The sequence below is a fragment of the Macaca mulatta genome, chromosome 4, assembly GCF_049350105.2.
Source record: "Macaca mulatta isolate MMU2019108-1 chromosome 4, T2T-MMU8v2.0, whole genome shotgun sequence".
In the NCBI taxonomy this organism is placed as follows: Eukaryota; Metazoa; Chordata; class Mammalia; order Primates; family Cercopithecidae; genus Macaca; species Macaca mulatta.
This window is the reverse complement of record NC_133409.1, coordinates 142,817,494-142,839,847: the sequence shown is the minus strand read 5'-3', so window position 1 is coordinate 142,839,847 and position 22,354 is coordinate 142,817,494. Positions and strand designations below refer to the sequence as shown.

Below are 22,354 nucleotides of genomic sequence, written 5' to 3'. Positions count from 1 at the left end.
TCTAGGTGGTGTGTCTCCCGAGGCTCCTCTTAGCTGTGACCGAGTCTCACATTTGGTTTTCTGGGGACCTTGACAATTTGAGGTATGCTAGTCAGGTGTTTTGTAGAGTGTCCTTCCATTGGGAAGTGTCTGATGTTTTCCTCATTCTTTGACTGGTGTTATGGGTTTCTGAGACGAAGGCCACAGAGGTTGAGTGCCACTCTTATCACATCATATCATGGGGACTGTCTGACACCTTTTTTTTTTTTTTTTTTGAGACGGAGTCTCTCTCTGTCACCCAGGTTGGAGTGCAGTGGTGCGATCTCGGCTCACTGCAACCTCTGCCTCCTGGTTTCAAGCGATTCTCCTGCCTCAGCCCCCCAAGTAGCTGGGATTACAGGCGTGTGCCACCACACCTGGCTAATTTTTGTATTTTTAGTAGAGACAGGGTTTCCCCATGTTGGCCAGGCTAGTCTCGACCTCCTGACCTCAGGTGATCCACCCACCTTGGCCTCCCAAAGTGCTGGGATTACAGGTATGAGCCACTGTGCCTGGCCCTCTGACACCTTTTTTAAAGCCCTATTTTATATTTCCAATGTGAGGGCTCAGAACCCCTTCAAACCCAAAGGATTGCTCCTTGGTGGCAGAGATAGAGGCCCCACACGTACTGTCCTGGTCTCTGGCATCGGATGGACAATGGCAGGAGGCATGCATCATTGGTAATACCCCCTGGGTTGTGTGGTTGGAAACAGACAATAACATGGTTGTGGGGAAGTAGAGTCCCTGCTGGTCATCCCATCATTTAGGGAGACTGGCTCTGGGCCATCTTCATGTGTTATTGGAGGCTGCCTGAATCCTGGCTAGGATGAAGAGCTCTCCTGTGTCTCAGTAGGCTGGCTACCCACTGTTCCACCACCACCGTCCCCGAATCCCCTCTTCTCCCGCTATGACCCTGTTCCATTCCTGCCAACCTCTTCTTCCCACTCAGGAGACAGGACCAGGGCTTGATTGTGAAACTTCTTGTCTCTTGTTACCATGGCAGTAGGTCTACTGGTTATCAGAACTAGGGACTGAAGGGGTGTGCACTCCAACCAGCTTGAAAGTCACTGTCCTGAGTATCTACGACTAATTAAAGGGTAAAAGGAATTCATCCTTCTGGATCATACGGCTTCTCAGGAGACATGAGAGCCACAGGAATAGGTTAAAGAGAAAGGTAGGGAGCCTTTTCTGGGAACTCTAACACCTCTGGTGAGTTCTCACCTTACCTTTTGTTAGAGAAGAGTTGGGACTGTTCATGCTGGGAGTCAGATGTCTGGAGAAACGGCTTCGTGTGATCGAGTGAGTTCACTGCTGGAGACTTTACCTGTTGGCCCCAGAGGGAGTTTCACAGTGTTAGCTTGAATCTAATGCCATAGGAAGATGTTCTTGATGTAATTCTTTTTTTTTTTTTGAAATGGAGTCTCGCTATGTCGCCCACGCTGGAGTGCAGTGGCGTGATCTCGGCTCACTGCAACCTCCGCCTCCCGAGTTCAAGCAATTCTCCTGCCTCAGCCTCCCGAGTAGCTGGGATTACAGGCGCTCGCCACCACACCCAGCTAATTTTTGTATTTATAGTAGAGACGGGGTTTTGCCAGGCATGGCCAGGCTGGCCTCGAATTCCTGACCTAAGGTGATGTGCCCACTTTGGCCTCCCAAAGTGCTAGGATTACAGGCGCGAGCCACAGTGCCTGGCCTTGATGTAATTCTTAAGGGGAACAAGCCAGCTATAAAAGTTAGTGTACACAACGTGTATGGCCAAAAACAAATCTAGACATGGTAATGACCATAATGATGGGCGTCAACATATTGTCTAGGGATGGTAGAATTATGGGTAATATTTAATTTATGCTTTATGCTTTCCTGTGCTTTCCAAGTTTTCCAAGTTGAACAGGTATTCCTTTTTAAAGATAGAAAAGAAATGTTTAAAATGTTATCTTCATTCTTCAAAAATACTTTCTGGTTTTGCTTCTCCTTGTCCCAAAACCCCCCTACTAAAGTCAGGAGACATCCACCGAGCACTTTGTGTAGGGGAACAGCTCTGCCATGGTGCTCTGCAAGTTGCACGACCCCACATAGGCCTCAAGAGCAAGGCATACATCACAGCTGGTCTAAGTCTTGGCAGAATGCCCTGTAACCCTCCTGGAACGTGAGCCATACAGGAAGCTTGCGAGTGGTTGCTACTAGGTTATTTCCCACTTGCTTCCCCATCTTCCCAGAAGGTTATCCTAGAAGTTTCTTGTCACCTCCCTTGTTCCGATAAGGTTTGGAGCTTTCGGCCTCTGCCCACTCAGGGTACAGCTGCAGACTATAGAACTGCTCAGAGGCAGCATGGAATTGGCCCCTCTGTACCGGTGTATCCCACCATCCCCCTTGCTGTCATCTGGTCCCTTTTGTTTCAGTGACATCCTGTGGTGCAGAGGACACATGAAGCTGACACCCTTGCCTACTCGGGCTTTTGCTGTCTCTGTAAGTCATACACTGTCTGAATGTGTCAGCTTTGCCTGGACACTTCCGAGTTTCACTGGATGACCCTTGTCGACCGGTCAGTGGTGGACTCCCTCGGGCGCCAGCTGGGGAAGGCCCATTCACTGATGAACTTGCTAGGAAGGGCTCTTAACCTGGGGTCCACAGACAGAATCCAGGGGCTCTGCCAACGTGGATGGGAACCAATCACATCAGTATTTTCCCTAGCTGCTACCTGAAATTATTTCTTTCAGTGATAAGTGTAGACAACAAACCACAGAAGTATTAGCAATAGCTGTGACTTTGTCACCCACAGAAATCAAGCATATTTTCATATCACCTGACGGTTGGTGCAGAGATCTTGAAATATTGTGTCATTTCATCATTACTTTGAAGTTATGATAAATATTGGGCCCACACCTAGATCTTATTAATTAATGCATTTTAAAAGTGGTACATGTATTCCCAGACCATAACTCAGAATATTTTGATAACCGTATTTCATTCTAACTAGTTTTCTTTGTTATTCATGTATTTAATTTTATCCAAATATTCTTCTCTGTTGTCCTGCCACATGGCCACTTGGTATCACACTGGTTATTGCTTGGCTATGTCCTTGGCAAATCATCTTCTCTGGCTCTCAGATTTCTTGTCCTTAAAATGAAGGGATCAGCCTGTCAGATAATCACTAAGCGTTCTGCCAGCCAGACAAGTGATCTGATTGTGCGTATTTTGGCATTTCTGCTGTGCCACAACTGAAGCGTTCCATGAGGAAAACTGAAACTGGGATGTTGTGCTTACACTTATGGACAGGTTATTTCAGCTTTCATCAAACAGAAAACTTCTAAGAATTTGTCTAGAAAATATGGAAAAAATTATCTACACATTATGTTTTGAGTAAAAACTAGAAACCACCTAAATATTCAACGATAGGAGATTAAAACATATTTATGTGATGGAACAGAAACAGCCATTAAAACAATGCTGTAGGATAATAACATGAAAAAATAGCTATGCTATACAATTAATTTTTTTGTTTGTTTGTTTTTGAGACGAAGTCTTGCTCTGTCGCCCAGGCTGGAGAGCAGTGGCACGAATTCGGCTCACTGCAAGCTCTGCCTCCCAGGTTCACGCCATTCTCCTGCCTCAGCCTCCTGAGTAGCTGGGACTACAGGCGCCCGCCACCTCGCCCAGCTAGTTTTTTGTATTTTTAGTAGAGACGGGGTTTCACCATGTCAGCCAGGATGGTCTCAATCTCCCGACCTTGTGATCCGCCTGCCTCGGCCTCCCAAAGTGCTGGGATTATAGGTGTGAGCCACCACGCCTGGCCTACAATTAATTTTTTAAAAGCCATTTGTGATACTTGAACAGCTATATGATTTATTATTATTATTATTGTTTTGAGACAGGGCCTTGCTCAGTCACCCAGGCCAGAGTGCAGTGGGTCTATCACTGCTCACTGCAGCCTTGACCTCCCAGCCTCAAGCACTCTGCCCATCTCAGACTCCCAGGTAGCTGAGACTATAGGCACATACTACCATGCCTGGCTAGTTATTTTTATGTTCATTTTGGTAGAGACAGGGTCTTGCCATGTTACCCAGGCTGGTCTTGAACTCCTGGGCTCAAGTGATCCTCCTGCTGCAGCCTTCCAAACTGCTGGGATTACAGGCATGAACCACCGTGCCCAGCCTGATTCTATTTGTATAAAAACGTATGGATATATATGCATAGAAATCAAGGTAAAAGAATATAATCAAACATGTTAATATCAATTACATTTAAGTAGGGAAATTATGATTTTTACTTTCTTTGTGTTGTTCTGCATAGCAAAATTTCTATAATTCATATTCACATATATATGACTGTGATAAGAAAAACAATAAATGTTGTCAGTAGGAAATCACTGGAGAATATCACACAAAGCATTGGCGGCAAACCCACTGAGTTTTGGGAGCTGCATCTTTTATCCCTGATTTTTCCATTAATCAGGCAGAATTTTAGGCATGAGAGCAAGGAAACAATGAACCCCTGACCTTCCGTCATCCTTGTCACTACAGTGAGCACCTGCTTCATGAGCAGGGGCTGAGAACACAGGGGCCTGTGGGCCAAAGCCGCCACTGTGTCTCTTGACAGCCCCAGTGGGGCTGCGTGACTGGTCCCTGCCCAGCTTCCCTGATGTTCCCCAGGCCATACCTGCAGGTTGGTGGCCTCCTCTGCCCACCAGACTTCAAACTCTTTCTGTAGCTTCACCTTGGCTTTGTCCATGAGCAGCTGCAAGTGCTCGATCTCCACCTTCAGGGCTTTCAGGCGAGTGAACATTGTTTTATACCTGCGGTGGAATTGGGGAAGAGTCAGTGCACTGCTGTCTTGAAAGCATGGCATGGAGCGGGGGCTGTAAATGAATCCCGTGTCTCAGAATCCTGGCAGAGCTGCCCTGGTGCTCAGGGACTGGGACCATACAGGAGCTTCGGAGGCCAGGCTACGGCACCAGGGTTTGAGTCCATCACAGAGAAGCAGAGGGAGACATTTTGGTCCAGTAGGCCCATAGGAATCTGTGTGTGAGATGAATGACCTCTCCCCCAAGAATGAAAACTGCCATTTGCTGAGACTTACTAAAGCATAAGCATTGCTGCAGGCACTCAAAATACACAAGCTCATTTAATCCCCTTACAACCCTATGAAGGAGATACTATGATTATCACCTCTATTTTACAGATTCAGAACCTGAGACAGGTATGAAGAGGTTATATAACTTGCTCTATGAGACAGAGATAACTGAGGAGCCAGGATCTGAACCCAGGTGGTCTGGTTCTAGAACCACAGTCTTAACTGCTTCACCATTCCACTGGCTCACCTTCATGCTGAGGACCAAAATTAACACTGTGCTTATGAATGCACACATATATTGGTTTTGGGAATGCTAGAATGAATCAGAAATTGTCCAACAGGAAACAGTCCAATAGACAGGCCGAAGATATAAGTTGGCCTCTAAGATGACACTGAGATTGGAAATGTGGGCCAAGGGGACAAGATGAAGATGGAGTAAAGACACAAGAAGAATGGGTTGGAGGCTGGGTGCAGTGGCTCACGCCTATAATTCCAGCACTTTGGGAGGCTGAGGCGGGTGGATCACCTGAAGTCAGGAGTTCGAGACCAGCCTGAGCCTACATGGTGAAACCCTATCTCTATTAAAAACACAAAGTTAGCTGGGTGTGGTGGTGCATGCCTGTAATCCCAGCTACTCTGGAGGCTGAGGCAGAATTGCTTGAATCCGGGAGGTGGAGGTTGCAGTGAGCTGAGATCGCACCACTGCACTACAGCCTGGGAAACAAAGTGAGACTCCATTTCACAAAAAAACAAACAAACAAACAAACAAACACCAAAGAAACAAAACAAAAAAAAGAATGGGTTGGAAAGAAACTGAGGAAAATGAACAAAGCGAGGAAGAAGAGAAGGTGGACGACTGGGGAGGGCCCCAAGGCAGTGGAGAGCGACAGCAGCGTGTGGGCTCAGGTAGTCAGGGCTTTCTGTAGGAAGACACCTGCACATCTGCCAGGAGCCACCTGAAGACCAGCACCTGGAGCTTTGATCTCCTAGGTGTGGGTAGCGGGGCAGGGGAGGTGCATGCCAGGTCAGCTGGGGGTTGGGGTGAGGAAGGGAGGGTGCTGCAGTGACACCACCAGCTCCTTGAGGCAGGAAAGGTGACTTTAGTCTCTCCAGAGCCTACCCATGGCATGGGGGAGATAGCACACATGTGCTAAATGCATCAATGAATGAATGGATGCAGCTTGATCAGCATGTGGAGCAAGATTCGATGACCACGCTGTATACCAGGAATGGCTACATGTCTGTTTATGCTTGAGGCTCCTCACTCTGTAAGTGAAGTCGTTTGGAGACCCCAAATGCCTGCAGCTGCGTGAGAGTATGACGTTCTCAGGACTCGGAGGGAAGTGGGCTTCAGCCACAGGCATGCGGAAGACCACTGTGGTCATACTTCTTGGCTCCCATAGGTGGCAGCAGTGGACAAGCCCAGCTGCTTCCCGGGCCTGGCTTGGCTTGTTCTACATTCTAACCTCACACTGCCTGGGGTCCTGCCTTTCACACCTGCCTGCTCAAAGGCAGCCCCTCCTCCTCCTGCTATTCTAGGATCCAGCTGCTGGACCCACAAGTCCCTGAGTAGCTGCAGCCTTGGGCAGCTCCAGGATGACACTGAGACCCTGGGAGGCTGGGCTCGGGCTGTGTGTGGCTAAAAGGAAGGGCACCTTCTCTTTTCTTCCTCCAGTTGTGATCGCAGCTTCTCCTCCTGCTGGTCTGGCATCAGAGGCACCGCCATGTTTTCCGAGATTCCTGTAGAAGGAACGCAATGGGATGGTGAGAAAGAAAGGTAAAAGGAAAAAGGGCAGATGACAGAGTTCAAGGGCACTCCAGGAAGAAGGGGGCGCCTGTGAGTTCCTTCTGGGGCCTCTTGGTGGCAACCTCTGCTCAGCTGAAAGCCCTGAGAGGAGCGGCTTCCAGGGTTATTGTCCCTCTGCTGTCCCTCCCACTGCCAACATCTGTCACTGGAAGGGAATTCTCCCTCTACTAATCTTTTCACTATTGAGCTCATTCATTTCCTGTTGAGTCTCCAGGGAAGATGCAAAATAGAATTTCCCCATCCTCTGATAAAGAGCCCTTCAGGGCTGGGCACGGTGGCTCATGCCTGTAATTCCAGCACTTTGGGAGGCCTAGGCAGGCAGGTCACCTGAGGTTAGGAGTTCAAGACCAGCCTGGCCAACATGGTCAAACCCCATCTCTACTCAAAATTCAAAAATTAGCCGGGCGTGGTGGCAGGTGCCTATAATCCCAGCTACTCTGGAGGCTGAGGCAGGAGAATCGCTTGAACCAGGAGGTGGAGGTTGCAGTGAGCCAAGATCGCACCATTGCACTCCAGCTTGGGTAACAAGAGAGACACTCAATAAGAAAAAAAAAAAAAAAAAAGCCCTTCACAAACAAGGAAATCTCTCTAAACCATCTGACATCTTTCTCTGCACAAGTGGAGTGCTGAATTTCCAGCCTCAGAATCGTGTCTCCTGTTTTTCACTCCCTCTGTAGCAGTGGTTCTCAAGCCTGATGAACTCAGGCCATGTTAATTCACAACCAGAGTTGAGCCCAAGCCTTGGCGACCGGATCATGACGGGGCCGGGGGAGGGCTGAGGACGTCAGCAGGTATCAGCTGCTGCGCGTGTCTGGGTCCCTCTGATGCCAACCTCTGTCTTCCCCCACGTGACCGCCACTGGTTGCCTGCTCTGGCTAGTGTGCTCATCTGAAGCCGGCTCTCTCCTAGCCCAGAGTATGGGGACTTTTTATTCTCCTAGAAGTCTCTTCGTGGTTGCTCTGCTTTTCTGAGCTCCATAGACAACATCTTAGAAGTCACACAGCCCTGCTTTTTACTCCATGTAGGGGAGATTCAGCTGTGGTCCACATGCTTCCAGACATGCTCATACTGAATCCTTATAGTATTTATTTGCCGTAAGTGTTATTACTCCCATTTTACAGATAAGGACACTGAGGTTCAAAGAGGGTAAACTGCCCAAGCTAGGTGGCTAACTTCAGGAACCTTGGATTCAAAAATCCCTTTGAGAACATTTCTGACAGAAGGTCATCTGCTTTCTGCTCAAATACTTCCAGGGATGAGGAGCTCACTACTTGGCAGGATAGCACATTTCATGGTGGACAGCTCTGTTTCCTCCTACTTTTGAGCCAAGACATTTCCCACTAACTTCTTTTCACCTCTACTTTGGCTCTTTGGAGCAGCATAGCATATTTTTCTTCTTAATCCGATGGTCCTTTAAATATCTGAACGACAACATCAAAATACCACATGTGTCTGGAACTTTTTTTTTTTTTTTTGAGACGGATTCTTGCATTGTCACCAGGCTGGAGTACAGGGCGCGATCTCCACTCACTGCAACCTCTGCCTCCCAGGTTCAAGCGATTCTCCTGCCTCGGCTTCCTGAGTAGCTGGGACTACAGGTGCGCACCACCACACCCAGCTAATTTTTGTATTTTTAGTAGAAACGGGGTTTTACCATGTTGGCCAGGCTGGTCTTGATCTCTTGACCTCATGATCCACCCGCATCGGCCTCCTAAAGTGCTGTGATTACAGGCGTGAGCCACTGCGCCCAACCCCCCTTTTTTTCTTAGACTGACTCCTGCTCAATCTCTCCCCTGAAGTTTCAGCGACCTGGTTACTTTCCCATTTATCTTAAGTATGAAGCCTAGGTCTGGACATAATAATTCCATAGGTCTGAAAGGTACAGAGTAGAGTAGGGCTCCTCTTACCTTTTAAAAATTTAAGCTCTATATTTTTGTAGCAGGTGAATTACTAACAATGACCATTTATTGGGGGCTTTCTGTGTGCTAAGTTCTGCCAAATTCTACTAGGCACTGGTCGAGGTCCTCTATGTACCCTATCGCTAATTCTCAAAACAACCCTTCAAGGATGGCATTGCCATCTTGTTTCAACCAGATTCTTAGTCTCAGAGAGGGCCGTGGATAACCCAAGGTTACACAGCTGCTAAATAGCAGAGCTGGGACGTGAACCCATTTGTTTTTTTCTGATTCCAAGGAGCTAAAGGTTTCTACCAGACAGCCTCCCCAACACTGCTTGTGATTTTTAGCAGCTCTGTCGTGGTTGGCCCCTGTTAAGCTTGTGGTCAGTTTTAAAACTTGCATGTTTTTTTAATAAGTGATTTTGTCAAAATGCATTCTGTTTCAGTGTGATTGTCCTTTCGATCCTGAAGGTACCACTTTACATTTATTGGCAGCCTAGCCTGCTGGAGGTCCTTATTTTGTCACGTCATTATTCTTCCCCTTTGACTTCCTTACCCATTTGTTACCTGTGTTTTTTATGTCATTAGCTTATTGATAACTATGCTAACTGGATCATGGTTCTGTCTGTCATCTTCCAGGTGCCAGTGACCCCCTTTTCCTTGTGTCAATTGCCAACTTTAAATTGACAGGAAGAGCAAGTGTCTTATTTCATTATCTAAACACAGGAAATGCAGATACCATCGACATCCCACCTGAAGTCCACACTGTCATCTGTGTTCGTGCAATTTACTGGTTCAGATGAGGCAGCCCGCCTGTCCACATCACCCTCAGCCCCCAAGTCTCAGGCACAGGAAGCTCTCAAGGGCAGAGATTGGGGTCCTCCTGCTCTGAGTGTCTTCCCCCAGTGCTGTGTTCAGACTCCATGTATAGGGTGCACTCAGTGCCTTGCATGTTTGCTGGTCTTGTCTTCTTTGAAAGTCGTCAGACAAAATAAACTGAAGGAAGTATCTTAACATGAAACTGACAACGGCAGAACTTTCAATGGACAAATTATTTCCTTTTTAAAAAGTTTCAGAAATGGGCCCAGGTATCTTCCAGACTGCTAAAAAATAACACTGTGAATCTCCTTCCTCCTTTTAACACTTTTGTCCCCACCCCAAGGGCACCCCTGAGAAATTCAGTGAAGCCCCCCTCTGCTGTGACTGGCTAGACGTCCTGCTGCAAGCCTAGCATGTGAGAGGCTGCTGGAGGCAGGTGGAGGAAGAGCTGCTGGACTCACACAGGCCCATCTCACCCGGCCAGAAGAGGCGGTCTCCAGGGCTTCGTGAACAGACAGCAGAAGGTAGAAGGGCCGGCCGGGCCGGCCTGCTCTTCCGTATAAAGGCCGCGGTCACCCCGTGTGAACGCAGAGCCCCTCTGTAGGAGGCAGGCTCTTGCCTTGCCCCATGGCTGGTTGTCTTTTCCTTGGGCATCTTGCAGGTTCCCCCGCAGGTCACAGCGTCTCAGGTGCCCTGGAAGTGTGTGGGGTGTTCAGGAGCCTTAGGCAAGGAGCACATTCTGAATGCCTCTGACACAAGCATGGAATGATAACATCAGCGCCATCTGAGGAGTCACTGGAGCCCAGTTCCCGCTCAACACCGCTTTCATTCTCACCACCCCAGCTGGCAGACATGATCACCTCTGCTTCAGTCCGGAAGACCAAGGCTTAGGGTGACTAGGTGGCTTGTGCGATGCCACAAAGCTACCAAATAGCGCCAGGCTTTGGATCCAAATCTAGTCACTCATCTGCTTATTTAACAAATGTTTATCGAGCATTGACTATGTGTCTGCCCCTGTTCTAGGGGGATTTCAGGGGGGAAGACAGACACTAAAACAACAAATAATTGAGTCTGCAGCATCATGCCGGGAATCGGAAGGTGCTGTGAGGAAAGACAAAGCGGGGTAAAAAGACAGGATGACAGGGTGGAGGGCTGCCATGCTAGATGGGGGGTGAGGGCCTCTAAGCGGGGGGACATTTGAGCAGTGGCCTGAATGGAGGGAGGGAACAGGCATGCAGAAATCGGGGCGCAGAGTGTACAACAGTAAGTGCAAAGGGCCTGAGGTGTGAGCCTGCTTGCTGCATCTGACAACAATGAGAAGGCCAGGGCGCCTGAGTGGTTGGTAAGGGAAATCGTGGTGGGAGCTGAAGTCGGTGAAGAAACTGAGACCAGACCCTGGCAGATCTTGTGAGCCATGGTAAGGACACTGGCTTTGAGAGAGATGGGAGGCTGGAGTATTTTGAGGAGAGGAATAGGCTCGATCTATTCCTTTGAAAGCTTTTGAGTGTTTTTGTGTTTTGTGTTTTTTTGCTGATCAAGACAAAGCTACTCCAAACTGAACAACAGTTAATGTGGAGGTGGCGCCAGGAAGCTGGGAGTCTGTTGAAAGGGTCTGGGAAAGAAAGCTGGGGCAAGGGACCTTGGGAAGCCAGAATGAGGGCACAGCACACCCCACGACACAAACTACCCACGTTGTCATGACAACCAAATGGGCCTGCTGCCCGAAGTGATGTTTGCTTGGTGCAATGCATTGCAGCCTCACCAGGAGACAGCCTCTGGCTGCTTCTGATGTGTTCTGAGGCTTGGCTCATCAGTAACCTCTGAAGAGAAATAGGGGCTGGGAACTCAAAGGGAACCAAACAAAAGCGACTGAGCAAGAACAGAAGAAGAGGGAGTAGCTACAAAAGGCATTTGAGTTTTGTAGGTCTCCATCCCCACGGGGACTCTGGCCAGGGACAGAACCTCCCACCACCTGACAGGAGGCACAAGGAGCCCTCCTTTCAAGGACAGGATTCTGGCTGGGACAGCAGCACAGGAGGTCACAGTCCCGAGTGGCCTGTGAGGTCACACTGTTCATCTGTGGGGAGGCAGCTGTCTCCAAAGCAGTACAAAAGCAAGAGAAGGGTTTCACTCAGTGGCTGTAGGTCTGAATGGCACACAAGAAGAAGCCCTGAGCAGTCAAACAGAAACTGAAGCTTCGACTTGGGAGGACGCACAGTCTCAGGCTGACCTTATCTCTGAAGTCACGGGTGTTTTGGAATTAGCCGTGCAAGGACCAGAGGGGCTCTTGCTGGGAAGGGCCAGCCAAGATGTGGACCCCCTCCTTCCTGACATAATTTCTACTGGAAAGATCTCTGCAGCTCCTTGTCCCACTTCCCCATGCCCTCCTCTCAAATGCTCTCTCTCCCACGCAGTTATCTGATGTTTGAAATGTGCAGAATCGTTTCTTTGGTTCAGTGGTTCTCAACTGGGGGTGCACATCAGAATCACTTAAGGAGCTTGTAAAAGCACACAGACAGCTGGGCCCTACTCCAGACCTACTGAGTTAAAATTTGTCGGTAGGGTCCCCTGGTGATTCCGAGGCTCACCCCTTGTTAAGAAACACTGCGTATGGCTTCAAGCCCAGTTTTAATGCAAGTACTCCGTGCAGAAGTTACTGAGAATACAGGCCCTGTAGACGTTTAGATAGGATGGTGTGTGGGAGCTAGCATGTCCCCTACATGCCTGCCTGCTTTCTAGACCTTTGGGAGCCACTGTGATAAAAGTAAAAAGGGCTTCAGGGGTTTGCAACCAGGAAAACACACTCTCTGTAAGGTTGAAACTGCCTGCATCTGGCCCTTGTAGATGCTTGATAAAATCTGAATAATGATAACCATCGCACAGCTGCTACATGGGTTAGAAATGTCATATGTATTGTCTTGTAGAATCTACAACTCCCACTCTAGGTGGGGAAACTGAGCTCTGATAGAGGAAGTAATCTGCCCAGGATGGCGCTGCCAGTAAGCAGAGCTAGGGGGAGAACTGGCTCTGTCTGATTTCAAAGCTGGTGCCCTTTCCTCTGTAAGTGATTCCGATAATGAAGGAAGCCACAGGGCAGATTATTGAAGTCTGTATTGACTCATCGTTGGTGTTTGAAGGTGTTGCTCTTTTCCATGAATGCCTTTCAGATCTGGGTTGGGGCTGAGAGAAAGTCTTAGTGTCTTCCCCTGGTGCTGGCCTGTGATGTCTGACCTTTAATAACCGAAATCCATGACCTGTGCCCCAGTCCCACATGGCATTTGCAGCTTGCCTGCTGGGTGTGAAGAGCTATCTACCTGCGCTCCAGGGTCAGCCCACAGAATACCCACAGCCGGCCTGTTCCATGCCCTTGGCCGGACTAGGAATCCTACAGAGGATGATGTTGAAATTTCTGACCATTCACCAAAGCCAAAAGGGGCCCTCCGGGCTTCTGTAGAGCAAAGGCTATGGGGCCCACATGGCCGTTGCCTAGCCAGTGCCCTGCGTGGGAAGGGGCGGTGAGTTATGTGGCTCTACCATGGCAGACAAGACATCAGAGCCAGGAGGCACTCCAGCTGGTCGTCTTGGCCATCCAACTATCCAATTAATGATTCATTTGCTGAATACCCACTCTGGGTCTCCTTGGGGCTCAGCTGTCTCACACAACCATAGATCACTTCAGCCTCACCTTGTTCGAGAAGTCAAAGTGTCTATTCTTACGGAGATTGATGGTGTTCATAGCTCAATTACCACAATGGTCAGCAGCTCAGGGGCAGATTCTGGCTTCCCAATCAGACCACTGCCTGTTTAATGGCTCAAATTTATTATCAGCTGGAGCCGTCACATGCCGACGGGTGCTCAGTGCTGCCATCCATCCTGGTGTTGATTTTGTAATACCTTAGCGGCCCCAGGCATGCCCAGATTTAAGGGTGTGCTAAATGACCCTGCGATACATGGCTGTGCCTGATAATTTCTTGGGCACACTCACCCACACCGCCACAGGCCCTGTGCTCACTGCCACTGCCTTCCCTTCAGGAAGAGCACGGCACTCTGTGAGAAGATAAATGGCTGTACTTTAGTACAATCAGGAACGTGCCAGATGCCTGCTTGTAGCAAAACCCCGGCCCTGACAGTCCCCTCATAGAAGGCCGTCCACCACCTCTTCCTGTGTGAGTAATCTTCCCTGCTATGAGTGTGGGCCTCTGCCCAAGGTTGTCCCCTGGGATGGCGGCCTCTCTCCTTCAGGTCTGCTCCTTCTCACCACCATGTTCTCTGTGGAGGAGGCAGACCATAAAGTCAGAGGGTCAGCGTGCACTAGGGTCAGTCGGCAATATAAAGGAGACCCTAGGGCCATACGCCATACACAGGGAAGACATTCCTAGTCTTATTACTGCTTGAACTTGGCATGGATCCCATTCGTGGTCACCTCTGTTCAAATGGGAGCTCTCTGTCATCTCTCTCCACCACTCCTTCTGCTGGAACCCCAGATATATCTTTTGGTTACTGGTCTGCATTTCTCTTATCACCACCACTAAGAGCCTGGCACGGTGATTTCTGGGTCTGACCCACAAGGTCCCCCTTTTACCCTGGCACATAGCACCTCTCCCAGCCTACCCCTCCAGGGGCAGCCTTCCAGTCCACTGTGACTTTCTCACTCCTCCATTGGAAGTGTGCTTGAAGTTCTGAACTCAGGTTTCTCTCAAAGCTTTGAGTACCTTGGCAGTTCTCCCTCCTGTCGCTTTAGCCTCATGGACTTGTGACCATATGGCTCAGTGCAGTGGCTTCTCAGAGACCTTAGTAGGAAACTTGCCATGCCTACAATCCAGCTGCATCTTTATCGCACTGGACCAGCCAGGGGCAGTGTTCTCAGGACACATATGATCTTTTGGGGAGAGCAGTTTTTCTTGCACCTATAAGAGCCAGCACAGGCCTTCTTCCTATGAAAACCTCTAATGAAGATGGTTAGTAGGGTTCCATCAATTCTCTTGACTGGCTAATCAGAGAAATTTCAGGAGTTTTAAAAATTGAGTTGTGGATCCTTCATAAAGCTGTCTCCTTCTACTTTTGGAAAACATACCTGCTACTAGCCAATTTGTAAATTTATCCTTTCATTTGGCAATAACTTATCATATATTGGAGTCAAAAGTGAGTTCTGAGACAGACCACACAGTAGAACTGGCACATTTTCAAAGTGAAATGGCGAGAGCTGGCTAGACAATCCACACACTCTCACCAGCATTTGAAAAGGGCCAAAATAAATGTTTGACGAGAATTCCTTGAAAAAGAGCAAGCAGTTTGCCTAAGCCTACCTCCTCTCCCTCCTTGGGGGTGGTGTGTGTGGAGATGCATCTTCCTCCCTCAGGGCCAGTGAGGGAGCCTGAGAGACCACGCAGAAAGTTTGCTGAGAATTCTCAGGGATCTGTGTGGGTGTTGGGGGTAGGGGGCAAGAAGGCCAGAGAGCACTACTGTCTGATTTTTCTTCAGGAGCTCTAGAGGGTGGGGAATGGGCTGATGATCTGCTAGCGGTAAGAGCAGGGTTACTACTGTGTTTCTGTTGACCCAACGTGGGCTATAAGCACAGAAGAGAGGCAGGTTAGGGGCACTTTGGATTAGTGGTGTGCTGGTAAGTGTTTAACAACCAGCTCTCTGGAAGAAAAAAGCCCTGATTTTCAGTGTTTGCCAATTTTGGGGGTGCAAATACTCCTGTTCAGTCTACCAACATGTTGTTCCTGAATCTGGAGTTGGGGAAAAACACACACAATCAGCCCTTGTGATCCAGTGGTAGCTGGCTCTAGCCCGCCTCTGAGCTCCTCTACTGCAACACTTGACACTTACATTCTTTCTCACGGGGCCACCAGAGGGGCAATGGGAACGCAGGAGAAGGAAACTTGGAGGCGGGCAACCTGGGGGTGGTATGCTGGGCCTATTCCTAGCCCATTGGCTTCTCTACCTTCTTTTACCTTCCTTACACCCTCTGTCTGGGCTCCCAAAGTGGGGAATAGCAGCAAGCAACTGGAGGGTAGGAGGAGAGAGTGGCCAAGCTGTTTCTTCACGGGAGACATCTCTGCGGGGTCACAAGCTGGACACATGACTTGACTGAAGGTCACAGTATCAGATGGCGAGGGCCTTTCTGCACAGCCCTGACAGTTTTTAAATTCCAGTGACTTCTCCCTGTCTTGTCCAGGCCTAGGGACAGCAATGCTTCCTGCTTTGCTGCAGTGACTATCTCTGGGGTGCTCTCCCTTGCAGTTTCCCTACACTCTGCTTATGCCTCTGTAGATAGGTCTTTATCCAATTATCTTCACAACGTCTCATCTGAGTGCTGACATCTGCTTCCTGTTAGGACTCCGACCCATATAGGTTCAAACTGGGTAAGGAACTGTCCAGTAAGGCACATTCCCTTAAGTTAAGGGACCTGCTAATGAAGGACCTCCAGAGACCCATGAAAGCACCCCAAATTAGGAAGAGTCTGCTTTGAATATCTACCAGGCCCAGAGAGTCCAAGGCCACATTACAGCAGAACCATTCAAGTGAGATTTTACCAACAGCCCTTCCTCCCTTTCTTCTTTCCTCTAATCCCTTCTTGAGGAAATTGAGCCTTAGCAGGCTGAGGAAGGGATGGAGTTAGAAAGACAGAAACTGATAACGATTTCCCTCTCCTCCTGACAGTTGGCCTGAGTTGGGGTAAGGAAGAGAAGTCTTATCTCTTGGTGAAATTGGAATTATTAAGATCGCAATTACAATATAAAATGACCACTCTTTTTGGTTTGTAATTAACAATGAATGACCAATTCAGTTATGGGGTTGATCAATTTCCATCCAGGGGCAGAGGAAGAACGTTCCCTCCTATGAAGATGGAAAGAGATGGTGAGAGAACAACAAAAAACTAACCTTCAGGGCACTTCCCTGTATCACTCATGTCAGGCACACCATCGACAGCTATTAAGTCCCTACCAAAAATCAGGATGTGCCTGGGGAAGAAAATAAGTGGTAAATTTTCTGTTTTCACTTTTAAGTAAAATGATCCTGACATAAATGGTAGTGAGGAGAATTAAGATTAATCAGAATTGAATTGGGATTCACTTTTTACTACGATTTCTATCACAAGGATTCCACTAAAAAAGTAATTTTTATTTGGTCTATGAAGCCTTGGAATCTAATCCTTCATAGAGTTCTGGGAATTATTATAAACGCTTCCAAACACAAAAAGTTCAGAGAATGATATAAATAACACCCATGTACTGACTATATTTTGAAATATCTAAATAGTTTTCTGCAGTTTCATTTTTAAATTTTAAATAGAACATTACAGAATTGGTAAAAGCATCCTCCACAATTCACTACCCTTTCTCCTGGGCAGGCTCCTGGCTCTTTACAACAGCTCCCTCATGATTTCTCAAATAGATATCAGGATTTTCAAAATACCACTTAAAGCTTTCTATTGGTTATTTAGCACCCATCATTTGTATTTCAGCACAGCCAACCTTGGTTTCCTGTTGGTTGGTCTTTCCCAAACTAATCATCACCTTCTCTGGGGAGATGGGAAAGACTTACCCAACTCCATTACACATGCAACAGAACTGTTCCTAGGAAACACCGAGGCCTTTCTGGGTCCAAGATTTGCCAAGCACAGATGGCGATTTTCATCATGTGTAAAGGAAAAAGAGGACAGATGGAGGGGCCAGCCATAATACATTCTAGTCTAGCAGATGAGATGCAGAGGCTAGAATTTTGTCTTCTATATGTTTGGTCAAATGCCTAATTTGCTCAAAGCAGCACCTATGATTTCTGCACATTTGCATGATGAAAAAAAATGGCTCTGACAACTGGTAACAAGATCATCTGGGATCAGTGCTTGAAGGAATAGACAGCCCTTTCTTGGATGTGATTGTGTTTTTTTTGCAAGAAAGAGTGATCAGTGGTGTCTGTGAGTAAATATGGCTAGAGCAGTGTAGTAACCGTGTCTTATGGAGGCCTTCAATGGTGCTGATGGCCCACAGCCATGGTCAGCTCTGTGGCAAGGAGTCTGAAATTGTCTCTGTTTGCTGATGACTTGAATTTATATATAGAAAACCCTAAAGACTCAGCCAAAAAACTTCTGGTTGATAAGTGAGTTCAGTAAAGTTGCAGGATACCAAATAAGCATATAAAAGCCAGTAGCATTTCTATATACTAACAACAAACTATCCAAAAGAGAAATTAAGAAAAAAATCCATTAATGATAACAACAACAAAAAACCCCAAAGAACAAACAAACAAAAATTGGGTGTAAATGTAACTAAGGAGGTATAATTGAAAACTACAAAACACTGATGAAAGAAATGGAACAAAACCCACAGATAAATGGAAAGATATCCTGTATTCATGGATTTGAAGAATTAATATTGTTAAAATATTCATACTACCCAAAGCAACACACAGATTCAATGCAATCCTTATGAAAACTCCAATGTTATTTTTTACGGAAATAGAAAAAAATCCTAACATTCATCTGGAACCACAATAGACCTTCAATAATCAAAGTAATCTTGAGCAAAAGTAACTGAGCTGGAGGCATTACACTCTTTGTTTTTAAAATATACTACCAAGCTATAGTAATCAAAACAGGGCACTGTGATAAACAGACACATTGACCAATGCAACAGGAGAGAAAGCCCAGAAATAAACCTACATATTTATGGCCAGTTGATTTTTGACCAAGGTGCCAAGATCATACAATGGGGAAACAACAGTCTCTTCAATCAAAGGTGTTGGTAAAACTGGATATCCACATGCTCAAGAATAAAATTGGATCCCTATCTCAAACCATATAGAAAAATTACCTCAAAATAGATGAAGGACTTAAATATAAGATCTGAAACTGTAAAACTACCAGAAAAAAACATAAGGGGAAAAGTTCAACAACACTGATCTAGGCAATGATTTTTTGGCTATGACCCTGAAAGCATAGACAACAAAACAAACATGGACAAATTGGATTATATCAGACTAAAAAGCTTTTGCACAGCAAAGGAAATAATCAACAGACTAAAGAGATAACTCGGAGTGGAAAAAAAGATTTGCAAACCATACATCTGATAAAGGGTTTATATTCAAAATATACAATGGACTCAAACAACTCAACAGCAAGAAAACAAATAACCCAATTTAAAAAATGGGCAAAGGACCTGAATGGATATTTCTCTAATGAAGACAAACAAATGGCCAACAGGTTCATGAGAAAATGCTCAACATCCCTAATCATTAGGGAAATGCAAATTAAAATCACAATAAGATATCACCTCACACCTGTTAAAATGGCTATAAGAAAGATGAAAGATAAGTGCTGGTGAGGATATGGAGAAAAGGGAACCCTTGTACACCATTGGTGGAAATGTAAATTAGTACAGCTGTCATAGAAAATAGTATGGAGGTTGTTCAAAATACTAAAATAGAACCACCATGTGATACAGCAACCTTGGTTCTGGGTTTATATCTGAAGGAACTGAAATCAGTATGTTGAAGAGATATTTGCATTTCCATGTTCATTGTAGCATTGTTCACAATAGCCAAGACATTGAATCAATTCATCAACGGATGAATAGATAAATAAAATGTGGTATATATACACAATGGAATACTATTAACCCTTAAATGAGAAGGAAATTCTGTCATTTCCAACAACGTGAATGAAACTGGAGGACATTATGCTAAGTTAAATAAGCCAGGCATAGAAAGACAAATACTGCATGATCTCACTTATGTGAGAATCTGAAATATTATGAGAAATTGAACTTATAGAAATAGAGCCTAGAATGGTGGTTACCAGGGGTAGGAGGTCAGGAGAGGGAGATGTTGGTCAAAGGGTACAAAGTTTCAATTAGACAGGAGGAATGTTTTTGAGATCTACTGCACAGCAGGGTGACCACAATGAGTAATAATGGACATTTCAAAATTGCTGGGAGTAAATTTCAAATGTCTCACCACAAAAAAAATCTGGGTAAGTGTGGCAATGAATATGTTAATTAGCTTGATTTAAACATTCCACATCGTATACATATATCAAAACATCACAATATACCCCCAAAATATATATAATTATGGCTTTTCATTTAGAAATAATATTAAGACAAGCAAACAAAAATACCAAAAGTGGTTGAGTAATGAATGGCAAATTTGCTCTCTCTGCTTCAGCTGGGACATTGATCTCCTGCCCTTGGACGTTGGCACTCTGGCACTCAGGCCTTTGCACTCAGACTGGGACTTAAATTTTTGGCTGCCCTGGTTCCCAGGCCTGCAGGTTTGGACTAGAACTACACTAGAACTACAGCTAGACTTTCCTGGGCCTGCAGCTTGCAGATGGCAGATCGTAGGATTTCTCAGTCTCCATGCTGAGTGAGCCAATTCCTTATAATAAATCTCTCTCCATGTATCAATATATTTCCTATTGGTTCTGCTTATCTGGACAACCCGGAGTACTACACAGGGTGAATGCTCTTTTTGCTAAACCACAGTTGCTATTACAGGCTGACACCAGGGCTGACATACAGTCTTCCTCTGCTCTCCAGAATGGTTGGTGCGGGAGCCTTAAACCACTCAATGGGTCTGAACCTTTGGCAGTTGGGAACTGGCAGGGAAACGGTGAGGGGGCTCCTCCTCACTCCCAGCCTCTCCCTTGAGCATGGAAATTTGGCTAAGGACCTCATGTCACTGAAGCTGGCTCTATATTCACAAGCAACTGTGGATTAGAATTAAGTGGTGAGACATTGTTGGTTTTACAGAGTTACCTGAATTCTTTTGGAACCAACTGAGATGTCATCTCAGCCTTAGGAAGCAGCTGCATCCTTTATATCCTGCCTTATTTCAAGGAGTCAACAATTTAATTTAATTAATTTATTTATTTCTCCTTATTTCAAGGAGTCAACAAGGAAAACATCTGTAATCCATCCACACCCTCCCACGTCTCCGCACCAAGGTTGCCAGTGTTTCCTGCATGTCTGAAGGAAGCCTGCATTCACAGAGGTAACACTGTGCCGCTTGAGGGCTGTGGAGTGCTAGGGATTCATGTGTTCATTCAACAAGCAGTCAGTGAATGCCAGCTAAGCCTCGGGAGCTGTGCCCGGCACTGGGCCATCATCTGGTCCAACCACATCATTTTACAGACGTGGAAACCTAAGCGCAGAGCCCCTCAGCTGCCCGGCTCATCTTTAAGACCAAAATGTGAGTCCTAAGTCTCACTCATTCATTCAATAAACACTTAACGGAGGACCAACTGTGTGACAGTCACTGTGCTTGGTGTTGGGGAAAGAAAGCGGCTCTGTCCAGTGGGGGAGCCACAGACTAATCATCACTGTCTAGTGTGACGAGCTGCATCACAGAGGGATATGCAGAGTTCTGTGTGAGCCCAGAGGGAGCTGAGATAGCTCTGGGGAGGGGAAATTTGGACTATCTGACTTTGGAAATGTTTTTAACAGAGCTGTGATATCGGAAGAAAGAAGCTATATTAAAAGCTGCAGAACTCTTTCTTCAAATATAAGCTTAATGGAAAAAAAAAAGATCCGAAGTTGTTTTGGTTGAATTTGAGTGGGCGAGAATCCCAAAGCTGCGCTGTTTGCACAGTGGCTGTCCTCACCCTTGCCTCATGGTTCTCAAGGGGCTATAGAGAACATGTAGGTTGCACAGAGCACATTTTGAAGACCACTGGGCTAGAGGATGCTGGAAAGGCCCCTTCAGTTTTTCTTTTCTTTTTCTTTTTTAAATTTGCTCTGTCTCCCGGGCTGTAGTGCAGTGACATGATCATTGCTCACAGCAGTCTCGACTTCAAGGAATCTTCCCACCTCAGCCTCCCAAATAGCTGGGACTACAGGTGTGTGCCATTGTACCTGGCTAATTTTTACATCTTTTGTAGAGATGAGGTCTCTCTATGCTGCCCAGGCTGGTCTCCAACTCCTGGCCTCAAGTGATTCTCCTGCCTTGGCCTCCCAAAGTGCTGAGATTACAGGCACAAGCCACTGTGCCTGCCCCTGCCACCGCCCATCCCCCCCATCTCCCCCATCTCCCCATCCCCCTCATCCTGTCCCCCGTCCCCCCGCCCCCATCCCTGTTTCAGTTCCGTCTCAATCAGTGGTTCCTCTCCACATCCTTGGATTCCCGGTTTCACACACTGGATCATGCTAGGTGCTCAGTGAAGGCTGGGGAATAAATGGTTGACAGTCCGGCCTTTTGCTTTCTCTGAAATTTGTTGTCGCTCGGTGCAGAACTCCAAAAAGCACTTCAAAACTAAGTGTTCACCAATGTTACATCAAATGGGAGAAGGTGGCATCAACAGCCGAGGCCTGTCTTTGAAAAACAACAGGGATGCCACAAGAGGTCACTACAGGAATGCCGGTTGTGGGAAAAGAGCCCTCTCAGAGGACGCAGTAAAACAGGGAGCCAGCGGCTTCAGAGCCTCTCTCTAACCCATAAGGCCCTTGCAGGGGACTCGGAGCTGCCTCTGCCTGATTTCCCAGGTCAGGTAGTGAAACACCAGCCAGTGGCAATCTCAGGGCCCCAGGTGGCATCACAGTCGATTGGCTTGTTCTTGGGGGCTGCTTTTGTTCAAGGAGATCTTTGTTCCTGGGGCAGTGAGAAGAGGGAGGTGGGAGGTGGGAAGAGGGGTAGTGCCCAAGAGGTGGTATTCGTGGGGGATCTCAGCCATCCTTTGGAACTTGTTGATCTTAAGCTTGTGGATATTTTCTTTTTTTAATTAATACTCTCAGTATAACTAT

The 22,354-nt window shown here is 46.8% G+C and overlaps 1 protein-coding gene across 9 annotated transcripts in view; it reads right to left on the bottom strand.

The window, feature by feature from the left end:
- KIF6 (kinesin family member 6) overlaps nt 1–22,354 on the bottom strand; it is a 389,626-nt gene that overhangs the window by 19,639 nt on the left and 347,633 nt on the right. For all 9 annotated transcript variants that reach the window (XM_015136288.3, XM_078000037.1, XM_078000038.1 and 6 more), the window contains 3 exons: nt 6,744–6,828; nt 4,675–4,810; nt 1,245–1,342 (listed from right to left, as the gene is read on the bottom strand). In XM_015136288.3, coding sequence (XP_014991774.2) covers nt 1,245–1,342; nt 4,675–4,810; nt 6,744–6,828 — 319 coding nt within the window. The remainder of the gene's footprint in view (nt 1–1,244; nt 1,343–4,674; nt 4,811–6,743; nt 6,829–22,354) is intronic.